The sequence below is a fragment of the Canis aureus genome, chromosome 1, assembly GCF_053574225.1.
Source record: "Canis aureus isolate CA01 chromosome 1, VMU_Caureus_v.1.0, whole genome shotgun sequence".
Taxonomy (NCBI): Eukaryota; Metazoa; Chordata; class Mammalia; order Carnivora; family Canidae; genus Canis; species Canis aureus.
The window spans coordinates 108,022,745-108,034,960 of record NC_135611.1 but is presented as its reverse complement, the minus strand read 5'-3'; the positions used below and the strand labels follow the sequence as shown (position 1 = coordinate 108,034,960).

General features: G+C 52.7%; 2 protein-coding genes and 1 long non-coding RNA gene across 5 annotated transcripts; 2 read left to right on the top strand and 1 right to left on the bottom strand.

Annotated features, from left to right (window-relative positions):
• The first annotated feature begins 3,875 nt into the window (after positions 1-3,875).
• Positions 3,876-7,637, top strand: BAX (BCL2 associated X, apoptosis regulator). Of its 2 annotated transcripts, XM_077845975.1 has the most exons (6): positions 3,878-4,022; positions 4,599-4,650; positions 4,741-4,887; positions 5,291-5,426; positions 6,904-7,008; positions 7,455-7,637. In XM_077845975.1, exons 1-6 carry the CDS (start codon positions 3,989-3,991, stop codon positions 7,557-7,559), a joined length of 579 nt encoding a protein of 192 aa, XP_077702101.1. In that variant the 5' UTR covers positions 3,878-3,988; the 3' UTR covers positions 7,560-7,637. The 2 variants fall into 2 exon arrangements, with proteins under 2 accessions (XP_077702111.1, XP_077702101.1); XM_077845985.1 differs by lacking the exon at positions 4,599-4,650 and having other exon boundaries at positions 3,876-4,022.
• LOC144282411 (uncharacterized) lies at positions 4,741-10,202 on the bottom strand. 2 transcript variants are annotated; one of them, XR_013350856.1, is made up of 4 exons: positions 10,136-10,202; positions 9,933-10,033; positions 8,835-8,906; positions 4,741-5,481 (listed from the first exon to the last, which is right to left on the bottom strand). It is a non-coding gene; the product is annotated as an uncharacterized LOC144282411 (long non-coding RNA). The 2 variants fall into 2 exon arrangements; XR_013350855.1 differs by lacking the exon at positions 10,136-10,202 and having other exon boundaries at positions 9,933-10,129.
• A 208-nt stretch (positions 10,203-10,410) lies between these two features.
• Positions 10,411-11,907, top strand: FTL (ferritin light chain). The gene is made up of 4 exons (XM_077846001.1): positions 10,411-10,730; positions 10,900-11,046; positions 11,329-11,454; positions 11,571-11,907. Exons 1-4 carry the CDS (start codon positions 10,629-10,631, stop codon positions 11,721-11,723), a joined length of 528 nt encoding a protein of 175 aa, XP_077702127.1. The 5' UTR covers positions 10,411-10,628; the 3' UTR covers positions 11,724-11,907.
• Positions 11,908-12,216: the final 309 nt, after the last annotated feature.

The following is a 12,216-nucleotide window of genomic DNA, read 5'->3' as shown; positions in this document are numbered from 1 at the left end:
CCTTTACTTGGTGCATGAAGGGTTCCTCCTTTCCTGGCATGATAACTGGTTTCTACTAAAATGCTCTCAACGACCTCTACCATCCAATATTCACATCCTTGTGGCTCCCCTCTCCTGTGAGTGTGCTGGATCTAGAGATCTGCTAAAGGCGGAAGCCATGGGATGTCCATTCTGAGGCAGAGTGATGATAGATTGACTTCAGTTCTGCTGGCACCCTTGCTTCCTCACTGTGATGCAGCCAGCTGCTGTGCTGGGAGCTGCCCTATGAAGAGGTCTCATAACAAGGAAGTGAGGATAACCTGCTGTCAACAGCCAGGAAGGAACTGAGGCCCTTGGTCCAACATCTCCCAAGGAACTGAGTCTTCCCAAGTTGAAGATGGGAAGTTGAAAGATGCAAGTTGAAATGGAGCCTTCCCTAGTTGAGACTTTAGATAAGACCAGAACGCCAACTGACGCCTTTTTTTTATAGCCTTGGGAGAGAATGTGAGGCAGGAGATCCAGGCCACATCCAGATTCTACCTGTAACTTACATCTTGTGATACAAATCTATGACTTTAAAATATCTATAAATCATATTTTTCCTTCTTAGAAGAGTCTTAAAATATCCATTTCTTTCTCTCCTCTTTGGAGGTACTCTAAATAGCAGATACTATTAGTTTCATTGCCTTTTTTTTTTTTAAGATTTAATTTATTTATTTGAGAGAGAACAGGAGGGGAGGGGCAGAGGGATAGAGAGAAGCAGACTCCCAACTGAGCAGGGAGCCCTGACTGGGGCTCAACCTGGGATTGATCCCAGGACCCTGAGATCATGACCTGAGCCAAAGGCAGCCGCTGAACCGAGTCACCCAGGCACCCCAGCTTTATTGTCTTATAATAATGTGTAAGAGAGGGGCGCCTGGGTGGCTCAGTCAGTTACATGGCAGACTAAGTTTTAGCTCAGGTCATGATCTCAGGTCCTGGGATTGAGTCTCTTGTCCAGCTCCCTGCTCAGCAGGGAGTCTGCGTGAAGAGTCTCCCACTCCCTCTCCCACCTGTGCTATTTCTCTCTCTCTCTCAAATAAATAAATAAGTCTTTCAAAAAATATGTATAAGAGATTTTTTTTTCATTACTAGTAAGCTACGGGAGGGCTATAAGCCGGGAAGGGCCACAGTCAGCTCTGGGTATAGTAAGACCCCTCAAAGTCCATGTAGGGAACGAGCTAGAGGGGAGGGACTGGAGGCTGGGAGGACATGGAAGAGGCTAGTACCCACGGATCTGAGTAAGAAAGCCCTTGTCCAAACGACACAGCTGGATACCTGCCAGCACCTGAGAGAACTCCTGTGCAACTTTGGAAAGCTCAGTTCCCTCTCTGGGCCTCGGTTTCCTCATCTGTAAATAGGCCATCATTATCCTATATGTCTTAGTTATTTATCACTGTGAAAGAAATCGCTCCCAAACTTAGCTTAAAACCGCAGTAAGGGATGCCTGGGTGGCTCAGTGGTTTGGTGCCTGCCTTTGGCCCAGGGCGTGATCCTGGAGTCCCGGGATGGAGTCCTACATTGGGCTCCCTGCAGAGAGCCTGCTTCTCCCTCTGCCTGTGTCTCTGCCTCTCTCTCTGTGTGTCTCTCATGAATAAATAAAATCTTAAAAAAAAAACCCGCAATAAATATCATCTCACATAATTTTTGAAGATTGGAAATCCACAAGTAGCTGGGTAGTTCTAGCTAAGGGTCTCTCTCGTGAGGCTGCAGTCAGGACGTTGGTAGAGGGTGCTGTCATCTGAAGGCTTCCCTAGAGCTAGAGGTCATGTTTACAAAGGTTTATTCACAAGGCTGAAAGACTTGGTTCTTCACCACATGTGTTTCTATGGAAGATGACTGCTTGAGTGTCCTTACAGCATGGTGCCTGGCTCCTGCTAAAGCAAATTTACCCAAGAGAGAGCAAGACAGAAGCTGCAGTAACTCTTAGGACTTAATTTTGGAAGTCACACTCTGTCATTTCCACAGTATCCTATTTTTTAAACAAAGATTTTATTTGTTTATTCATGAGAGATGCAGAGAAGAGGCTGAGACATAGGCAGAGGGAGAGGGAGAAGCAGGCCCCCATGGGGAGCTGGATGCAGGACTTGATCCCATGACCCCGGGATCACCACCTGAGCCAAACGCAGATACTCAACCCAGTTGCCCCTCCACAAAATCCTATTGATCACATTAGTCAGCCCTATTCAGTGTGGGAGGGGACTACACAGGAGCATGAACACCTGGGGACTAAAATCACCAGGAACCATCTTGGAGGCGGACTTCACACTTTCATCGTGGCATCTTTGTTATTACAAACAGTTCTGACTTCGGAACTCGCTAAGAAGTCCGCTGTGTCTTGTTGTGTCCCCCCCCCCCCCCCCCCCCCCCCCCCCCCCGCCCCGCTACTGAAGGGCTGTACTGTTTAGAGGTCCATAGCGGCATTAAAAGCCCTTTCTTCTCTTCTCTGTAATTAAGACAAAGGGAGGGCTAATTCATCGGGCTGGAATAATAGACACAGACAAAGCTAGCTTCAAAGTTAATAGGAAACACTCTTTCCCCTAAGGATATGCTTTCTTACTCACAGAGAAACTTTGTTCCCTAAAATCGTGAAGTGTTGGAAATTCTATCAGTAAAAATGAAACATCCCACTCTTGCCTGTAGTCATTTGAAACAGAGTAGCAGCCTCAATTTCCAATCTAGGTGCAGAGATTCACATAAAGGGTTTCTGGACCCAAAACTCCACATCTAGATTATCTAGTAGTTGCCAAGGATACCAGACCCCCTGTTCCTCTTACAGTCTGCACCTGATGTTGACTCTGCTTTGCTTTCAGTCTCTCATTTAGTTGTCACCTAAATTCTTCCCTTTCTGGAAATCCTTTAATAACTCTACCTTTTCCTTTTCAAAATGCTCCATGGTTTCTCTCTTGTGTGGTCTCCATCATCACAATGAGTCAATAAACTTGACTTTGTCAGTCTAAGTTCCTGGTGGCATTAGGCTGATTTACGAGGACTCCTATGATCTTCTATTGCTATGGCTCCCAGCCACGCTTGGGACATAGATCCCATCTCTTATATGCCCCCACCCTTCCTTATCTGACCCCCGCCTATTTTATAATCTGAGTTTTTTCTTCCTCTTTTCCTTTTTTTTTTTTTTTCTTTAAGATTTAATTTATTCATGAGAGACACACAGAGAGGTAGAGAGATAGGCAGAGGGAGAAGCAGGCTCCCTGCAAGGAGCTGGATGCGGGACTTGATCCTAGGACCCTGGGATTACGACCTGAGCCAAAGGCCTACGCTCAACCACTGAGCCACCCCGGCGTCCCCCTCTTTTCTTTCTAAAAAGAGATATAATTTCCATGCAGTAAAGGGCACATTTCACATGCATAGCTGCATGAGTTTTTCCACATGCGCATACCCAAGTAATCATCACCTAGATGAAGACATGGCTCGTTTCATGCACCCAGGGTGCCTGTCTTGGGGCCCCTCCTTGCTCATACCCTGCCAATCTATCACCACAGATTAGTCTTGCCACTTTTTGAACTTCATGTTCCCTTTATTTTCACAAAAACAACTCACAGACTTTCATCATCTGAAACGTCCTGCCTCAGTAAACGATATTTTTGGCCTTCGATGTTCCTTCTGCCCTGGGGAGGGCTCAAAGCCCACCAGAAACTTCCGAAAATACTGCACAAACGAATGAAAGTCACAGCCGCCATCCATCTAGTGGCCGGTAGAACGGCGCCACTACCCGGTTCCTACTAGGAAGGGCGGCTTGGACGGTCAAGCGATAGGGGCCGAGGCTTCCCCAGGCAGGTGAGGCAGGTGCGGTCACGTGACCGGACGGCTCTGCGGGGCGACAGCGCGCGGCCACCATTTTGCGGGGCGATCACGTGAGAGGACGCACGCTCAGCGGGGCGGTCACGTGACGAGGGGCGTGCTGCGGCCGCCCGGGCGGACCCGGCGAGAGGCGGCGGCGGGAGCGGCGGTGATGGACGGGTCCGGGGAGCAACCCAGAGGCGGGGGTGAGGCGGGAGGCAGACGGGCGGGAGGAGGGCGAGCCCCCTCGCCGGCCGGCCCCACGATCTCTCCTGCCGGTCTGGGGCCGTGCGATCTCCAAGCACTCCCGGGCAGAAACTCCCGGATCGGGCGCTGCCAGCTTCCAGCCCCCTCCCTCCCCGGGGGTTCCTGGCTCTCTGGCCTCCGTGCCCCGATTCCTTCTTGCCTGGTGTCCTCGGACCCCCGAGAACCTGGAGACCCCAGAGTCCAAGCCCCCGGGGCAGGCCCGGGCTTGTCGCCGGCACCACTTCCTGGTGGGAGGGGCGGGTCTCTCCTCTGCCCCCTCAGGCCAGGGGTCTGGGATGCATGAAGCGTTCCCTCAGCCTCCTCCGCCAGAAGAACGTAGGATACAGGCCTAGGCTCCCTGCCTTTTTCTCCATCAGGGACTCATGGTCCGGGCCCCTAGCCTCAGTATCTACCAGGAACCCAGAAATACAGGACCCTCTAGTGTTGTCCTCCCTCTGAGATCATGAGCCACCCTAGTTCGCTGGGTCCCCTAGGACCCAAGAGTCCAGGCACCTCTTCCCTCCTTTCTCCTCTAGGGCCCACCAGCTCTGAGCAGATCATGAAGACAGGGGCCCTTTTGCTTCAGGGGTGAGTTTGAGGTGTGATTATTGCTGAGCGGATTTCAGGAGTGATGCCCCATTCTGATTCTGCACCCCTCCCACTCCATTCCCACTCTAGTTTCATCCAAGATCGAGCAGGGCGAATGGGGGGAGAGACACCTGAGCTGCCCTTGGAGCAGGTGCCCCAGGATGCATCCACCAAGAAGCTGAGCGAGTGTCTCAAGCGCATCGGAGATGAACTGGACAGTAACATGGAGTTGCAGAGGTGTGGCCCCCCGGGGCCCCAGGAGTCCAGCCATTGGTCCCCTTCTCCCTCAGAACCCTGGAGTTCTGACTCTCAGACCCCTTTTCCCCTAGGAGCCTGGAGTTCAGACCCACACCCTCCCCTCCTATTCCCGCAGACCCAATAGTCCAGGGCCCCACCACCTCTACTCAGCACCCTGGACTCAGCCCTTTCATCTTTCAGAATATTGAAACCTTCCCTTAGGGACTCATTTTCTCCACTTTCCTAAATGTCCATCTTGTCCCTTTCCCCCATGTTGGCCCCTTCTTTTTCATGTCAGCCTGGCTTGGGCCTCAGTTTCCTTGTCTTTGGTACAAGGTGGATGCCAGAGTCTCCACACTGCATGATCTTCCCTCTACAGCACTGTCTTTCCTCTTTCCTGCAGGATGATCGCAGCTGTGGACACAGACTCTCCCCGTGAGGTCTTCTTCCGAGTGGCAGCTGAGATGTTTTCTGATGGCAACTTCAACTGGGGCCGGGTTGTTGCCCTCTTCTACTTTGCCAGCAAACTGGTGCTCAAGGTGGGCGGCTGCAGGGCAGTGAGCCCAGGGATGCTCCAGTCAGACTTCTGAGGACCTGGGAGTTGTGAGGTCAACCCCTGTGGCAGCCCACTCACCAAAGGGAATGGAGAGCCATGGGCTGGTTGTTTGCTCCTTCGCTTATTCATGCAGCATACAATGATTGGGCCTACTATGTGCACAACCTGTACTTGACACCCAGGATGCAGCACCAAACAGAGCAGGCTAGGTCCTTGCTCTCATATTGCTCACATCGTCTGATGGGTGCTGAGAGAAGTAAACTAGGATGATGTAATTGTGTCAAGTGGCCAGGAATGACTTTTAAGATCGAGGGACATTTAAAGCCAAAGTTGTAGTGACCTGTGAAGATTAGGGGGAGGGGCATCTGGCAGTGGCCATAGAACAACTGCAAAGTACTTGAGGCAGGATCAAGGCTGATGTGTTGGGGGAAGATTGCAAGGGGTCTTGGGAGGGCCCCCTTCCCCACCACAAGTGATGTTAAAGATGTTAACTTTGCCATGAATGAGATGGGAGTGACTGGCTGGTTTTAAACAGGAGAGTGAGGTGACCTGATTTACAAATTTAAAAGATTGAGCGAGTGAAATGTTAATCGTACAATCTGGGCTGCAGGCATATGGTTATTTACTATGAAATTCTTTTAGCTTTAAAATATCGGAGGAGCAGAAACCCAACAATTTTTTTCTGGCCATTGTGGGTAGGAAATAACAATTATAGGGCAACAACTGGGAACCTGGGAGGGGTGCACTTACAGTAGTCTTGGTGAATGATGACTGTGGAGGCAGGGAGTAGATTTCTTAATGTGTTTGCTACATTGAGCTGATGGGGCTTGAAGGTTGGAGGTGAGGGGGACAGTGGTCAGAGTGATGGTGGGGGCTGTGTAAGGTGCTGGGGACAACAGGGAGGAAGCAGCCAGTTAAATATAGGGTGGGAAAGGGAAGGAAGTTCAGGGAGTTGGAGAGTCATGGACATGGAGCTATGTCTGGTCCTACCTTGTATGAAGATCAGAAAAGCCCCTTTTCAGAGAAGTGATATTAGATCTAATATGAGAGCTCTGAGGGAGGAGTAAAAATTTGCTTGGTTGCAGCCTGTTTAGATAGAAGAATCAGCGCATACAAAGGTCCTGAGGCAGGGAAGAGTTGGTGGGAACGAAGATAAGGAAGAAGGTAAAGGAGACACAGAAGAGAAGTAGAAAATTGGAATGCAGTCAAGCAGAGCCTTCATACAGGGCCTTATGAGCTGAGACATGCCTTTTGGTATTTACCACGTGGAGAGCCATGGAAGGTGTGTGAGCAGGGCAGTTGACAATAACAAGATCCAGTTTAGAATTTATGAAGCTCATTCTGACTCAAGAGTGGAAAAAGACTGCAGTGGCGCAGGAGGGGAGGCAGAGTTGAGAAAGGAGGCTTGGCGCCATTGTCCCCAGGCGCTCAGTCCTTAAGGCCAACCCTGCTCTCTGTAGGCCCTGTGTACCAAGGTGCCCGAGCTGATCAGGACCATCATGGGCTGGACACTGGACTTCCTTCGAGAGCGGCTGCTGGGCTGGATCCAGGACCAGGGTGGTTGGGTGAGGCCTGTAACCCCCTCCCCCCAACTCCTCTGAGGTCCCTGGGTCTAACTGAGGCCATCACAGTTTTGCCTTCTCTGATTCTGGATCATCAGTTGGGGGTCTATAATGCATTTCTTCATGTGTCTAATCAATTTCTGATGTGTTTGGGATCCATTGACCTCTGGGTGACCCCTGACCTCCTGGTGACCTCTGACCTCTCAGTGACCCCTGGACTAACTAGTACCTTCTGCCTTTCCTGATGCTTCTACTTCCTCTGGAATCCCTTAAGTTTTTTTGACAACCCTTTGACCCCAGGTCTTTGGTATCCATTAATCTTAGGCCCTTGCCTCCACTCATGCCCTTTGACTTCTCCAAGGCCCCTCTTCCTCTCTGATTCCTCATGTACTGGCCCAGGGGCTGCCCCTTGGCCCAGCTGCTGAAGTAACTGATGTCCCTATCCACAGGACGGCCTCCTCTCCTACTTTGGGACACCCACGTGGCAGACAGTGACCATCTTTGTGGCTGGAGTGCTTACTGCGTCACTCACCATCTGGAAAAAGATGGGCTGAGGCCACCGGCTGCCTTGGACTGTGTCTTTTCTGCATAAATTATGGCATTTTTCCGGGAGGGGTGGGGATTGGGGGTCATGGGCATTTTTCTTACTTTTGTAATTATTGGGGGGGGCACGGGAGGAGTGGTCGGGGGGGGGCAATAAACCTCTTTCAGGCCACACTTAAAGAGTCTGAATCACTGAGCCCCACTCCCTGGCTGTCACAGGAGACCAGGCTTCATGTGCTGAAAAATCTTTTTCAAAGGTGCCTGGTGCCCTCTGGGTTGGTGATGAGTTAAGGCTACACTCTGCCTTCTAGGAGCCTGCAGTCCCGAAGGAGCCGAAGACCACTTGTTTGGAAGCCTACAGGGTTGTGTTGGAGGTAGTGCTGGGCAAGACCAAGTCAGGCAGTGTAGCCCTGGGGCTTTAAGAAAAGAGAACAGGGCAGCAGGCCCTGGAGAACTAGACCTTGGAAGCTTCCACCATATGGGACCAGAGGAAATTGCACACTTCCTGAGTTGGAGAATGGGAGGGGGGGAAAAGAGGGAGGGGGCCTTGGGAGGACCTTGTGGACCCTGAGAAGGCACTAGAGCCCTGTGGGTTAGCTACTGTAGGCCATATGGCTGGAACCTGGCAGTCCAGGGGAGAGGATAAGCCCTGAGCCTGTGCTGTGTGGTCCCAGAGGAGGGGACAGGGCTGGACACTGGCTTCAGGGGAAGGGGCTGGCCCAGTAGCTCGGTGGGCCCTGGAGGAGAGTAGGCCCTAGTGAAGATGCTGGAAAGCCACCTAATAGATTGGACATAGAAGAGGAAATTGGAGATTGAGATCACTTGGCCATAGGGTCTGTTGTACCTTCCCTCTGGGTCCTTCTGTCCTCTGCCTCTCTGGGTCTCTTGTCTTCTGCCCCATCCCATGATCTCCCCCGCCTCCAAGATCTCAGTCCTTCTTCAGATCATCTGTCTCCCCACTTCTCTCCCTCCACCTGCAGCATTCTCAAAACCACCTCTCTGCAGGTGGGCCCTGCTGGAGGCCAAAGGTCTTTAGGCTGAGGTTTGAAATTTGGTGAATGAGTAACTCAGGCCCCATTGTGACTGTATGCCTGGGGCAGTTGCCCCTCCCCCATAGGCTCTCCCCAGAGACACCAAGTCAGGGGAGAGGTGGCAGCTAAGATAAGCAATGAGGGGAGACTGAGTTACCCCCCTAGAGAGGGGGGGACAGTATGACCACAGGCAGAAGTCAGGGAAAACATCAAGGGAACTAAAGAGTGTAAGACTCGGAGACAGAGCACACTCACCTCCACATCTTGGGGGAGGGGGCCAGACGTGGTTCCCAGCCAGGCCTAGATCTCAGGGTCCCAGCAGTCTGCCTGCGGACATGAGGTCAGTCAGGGGCCCCACCCCCACCTCTGCCTGAGACCCTTCCTGCTGAGTTCAGCATGACTCAGCACATCTGCTCTCCGGCCACTGGCCCAGGCACCCCTTGAGAACCCCAGATACCAGCCTAGTCTAGCATTACTGTAGTCAGGGGATACCCCCCAGCCTGGGCTGTTTAGAGTGGGGGGGCCTCTGCAAAGCAGGCCTCAGCTCCAGCTCCCCTGTCCAACCCACTGGCTACCTCCAATAGGGCACTGAATATAGGGTCGATCCTGTCTTGGTCTCCTTTCCCTCTAGCCTGGAGACCTCCTTGAGGGCAGAGGTCTGCTTTGAGCCAGCTCTACTTCCCAGACACTAGCCTAGAACTGACATACTTTAAAAATGCACATTGGTTATGGACTCATCCCATGCACAAGTCCCCAGACCCTCCTTGTTTCCCCAGGACCCAGGGCTGCTCTTTGTGACCTTCAGGAAAGAAGCAGGTGTCAGGCAAGACAGGGACAACTTCAGAAAGACTGTTGGAGAGCCAAAGAGAATTCCAAGTCTCTGGCTGCCTTCAAAATAGTCTCCAGGAAATGTGGCCTCAGAGGGACAGCTAAAACTTGAGGGTCATTTTACCCTTATGCCTGTAAGCTTCCAGAAAAACAACAGACCCTTGAAATAGCCCCAAGGTATTCCAAGTGGCCCAATCTTTCAAAGGCTCCAAAGACATCCTACCTGTTAGAAAAGCCCCTACTAGGCTTCCAGAAACATCCTTGTCCCCTAGTGGGGAGAGGGAGCGTGGGAGGACCCAAGGCTCTGAAACTGTCCGTTTAATTTTGAAGATCACTTCCTGAGCCTAAAGACACACACACCACCACCCCTCTCCCAGAGCAAGATTCCAGAAGATAAGGAGATAAGGACTTCCATTGTGAGCTCTAGTGCTACATTAGTTCCCAATCTTTGAGTGAACCCCAGGGCTCCATGTCCCCCTTTCAACCCATCTATCAGAGATCCCCAAGATTCCAGAAATATCTCACCACACCGCCTTCCAAACTTCTTAATGATCCGGGGACCCCTTATCTTCCAGAGCAAACCCCAGTCATCTGGAGGTCTCCAGGGTGCCAGAAAGGTCCATATTCTAAGAGACAACCCCAGAATGCAACCTATTTTCCTGAAACACCCCCAATCTCCAGTCATAATTTTCCAGGACTCCCAGTGTACCCATCAACCTTCCACCTACCAGAGAGATCTCACAATCCCCTGACTTCCCAGAATCAGCCCCAGGACCCTTGAACCCCGTAACCCCCTCCCCACCCCCACTTCCCCATTTCACAACAGCCTCGCGCTACTGGCGCGTGACTTCCCCACTTCTGGGCGGGGGTCGGGGACGCCTGTCAGCTCGGATTGGTCAATAGCAGGCTCTAAGCCCCGCCTCCCGACACCGCAGATTGGCCGATCGCCCTCCCTGAACGCCCCACCTCCGAGGGCCCGCGCGCTATAAAAGAAGCCGCCCGGGCCATAGCCTCTCGCGGTGCTTTCGGCGGTCCTGCGGATCTGTCTCTTGCTTCAACAGTGTTTGGACGGAACAGACCCAGGGACGCCCCTTCTACCAGCCAACGGCCACCCTCCAACCTTTTTTCCAGTCGCAACCTTCGGAGCCATCTTCCTGGCCGTCTTCTGCCACCGGCAGCGAACACCCAAGTTTGAATTTAATTCCTTGTCCAGGATCAACCATGAGCTCCCAGATTCGTCAGAATTATTCTACCGAGGTGGAGGCCGCCGTCAACCGCCTGGTCAACATGCACCTGCGGGCCTCCTACACCTACCTCTCTCTGGTGAGGGTCCCCAGGACGCCCCCAGCCTAAGTTCCCCCACTAGCGCGCACCTCCGGCCCTCTGCGCGTGCGCTGGCCGCCTTTGTCTCGTTGGGTAGTCGGAGGGCGGAGTCCGGCGCCTGGCCGGCCTTTCTTCCCGCTAAACGTTTTTCGCGCCTGTCTTCCCACAGGGCTTCTATTTCGACCGTGACGATGTGGCTCTGGAGGGTGTGGGCCACTTCTTCCGCGAGTTGGCTGAGGAGAAGCGCGAGGGCGCCGAGCGTTTCTTGAAGATGCAAAACCAGCGCGGCGGCCGCGCCCTCTTCCAGGACGTGCAGGTAAACAGTGTGCGGGCACCGGACTACATGTCCCGGTAGGCCGTGCGCGCGAAGCGCCTTGCCTGCAGTGGCTTAGGCCCCACGTGGGCTTCTGGGTCATTGTGTTCGCTTTTGTGCGGCGCAAAATGGAGGCGCGCGCTTTTCCACGAAGACGTAGCTGTCCACACTGCAGCGCAGTCTCCCGGGACGGGTGGTTGTAGGAGACTAGGGGTGATCGCTGCAAGCTCTTAGGCGCCTTTGCGGGCTGTGTAGCTAGTCCTGAGTACTCTGTCATCTGTACAGAAACCGTCCCAAGATGAATGGGGGAAGACCCTGGACGCCATGGAAGCCGCCCTGCTTCTGGAGAAGAGCCTGAACCAGGCCCTTCTGGATCTGCATGCCCTGGGTTCTGCCCGCGCGGATCCCCATGTAAGTACCCCCTTCGTCCGAATTTAATCGGGCAGGTTTCCCGTTTAGCCTCGTTTCCCCGTCTGTCACACTGTTAGTGGGTAAGTGGCAATATTTTCTTCTCTTTCATCACCCAGCTCTGTGACTTCCTGGAGAACCACTTCCTAGATGAGGAGGTAAAACTCATCAAGAAGATGGGCGACCACCTGACTAACCTCCGCAGGCTGGCCACCCCCCAGGCTGGGCTGGGCGAGTATCTTTTCGAAAGGCTCACTCTCAAGCACGACTAGGAGCCCCTGGAGACCAGCAGCCTTTGAGGGGCTCCTCTGGCAACCCCCCGGTGCCAGGGCTTGTGCCTGAACCTTTTCCCATGCAGCCACTAGGCAGCTTTTTAACCATTCTGGAGCCCTTTCCCAAAACGTGGACCAAATGGAGACAATAAAGCTTTTTGCAGCAGCTGGTGGTTTTGGGGCATGTTTGTGTTGTGCTTGTATGTATGGTGTGGAAAATGAGATCTATTTTCACAAGGCTTATAGCTGGACTGCCTTGGCAGGGAGACAGGTGTTGGCCCCGCCTCGCATCTGTTGTTGTTCTGGAAGGCCTAATCTTATCTGGGGGGGGGGGGGTATGGAGTAGGAGGTTAACTGTTCTTCCTATAGAGTAGAACCCAGACTCTCAAGGAGAATCTAGTAAGACCTAGGATTGGTAGCTGGAAGCAGGCACTGTTAGAAATAAACTAACCAGAAGCGGGTTCTGAGTAATGTCAAGCAGCAGGATCACATG

Coding starts and splice junctions, on each gene's coding strand:
- BAX (XM_077845975.1), top strand. CDS start 3,989: ATGGACGGGTCCGGGGAGCAACCCAGAGGCGGGG. Junction 4,651..4,740: donor GGGGCCCTTTTGCTTCAGGG/GTGAGTTTGAGG, acceptor TTCCCACTCTAG/TTTCATCCAAGATCGAGCAG. Junction 7,009..7,454: donor TCCAGGACCAGGGTGGTTGG/GTGAGGCCTGTA, acceptor CCCTATCCACAG/GACGGCCTCCTCTCCTACTT.
- FTL (XM_077846001.1), top strand. CDS start 10,629: ATGAGCTCCCAGATTCGTCAGAATTATTCTACCGAGGTGGAGGCCGCC. Junction 10,731..10,899: donor CCTACACCTACCTCTCTCTG/GTGAGGGTCCCC, acceptor GTCTTCCCACAG/GGCTTCTATTTCGACCGTGA. Junction 11,047..11,328: donor CCCTCTTCCAGGACGTGCAG/GTAAACAGTGTG, acceptor TCATCTGTACAG/AAACCGTCCCAAGATGAATG.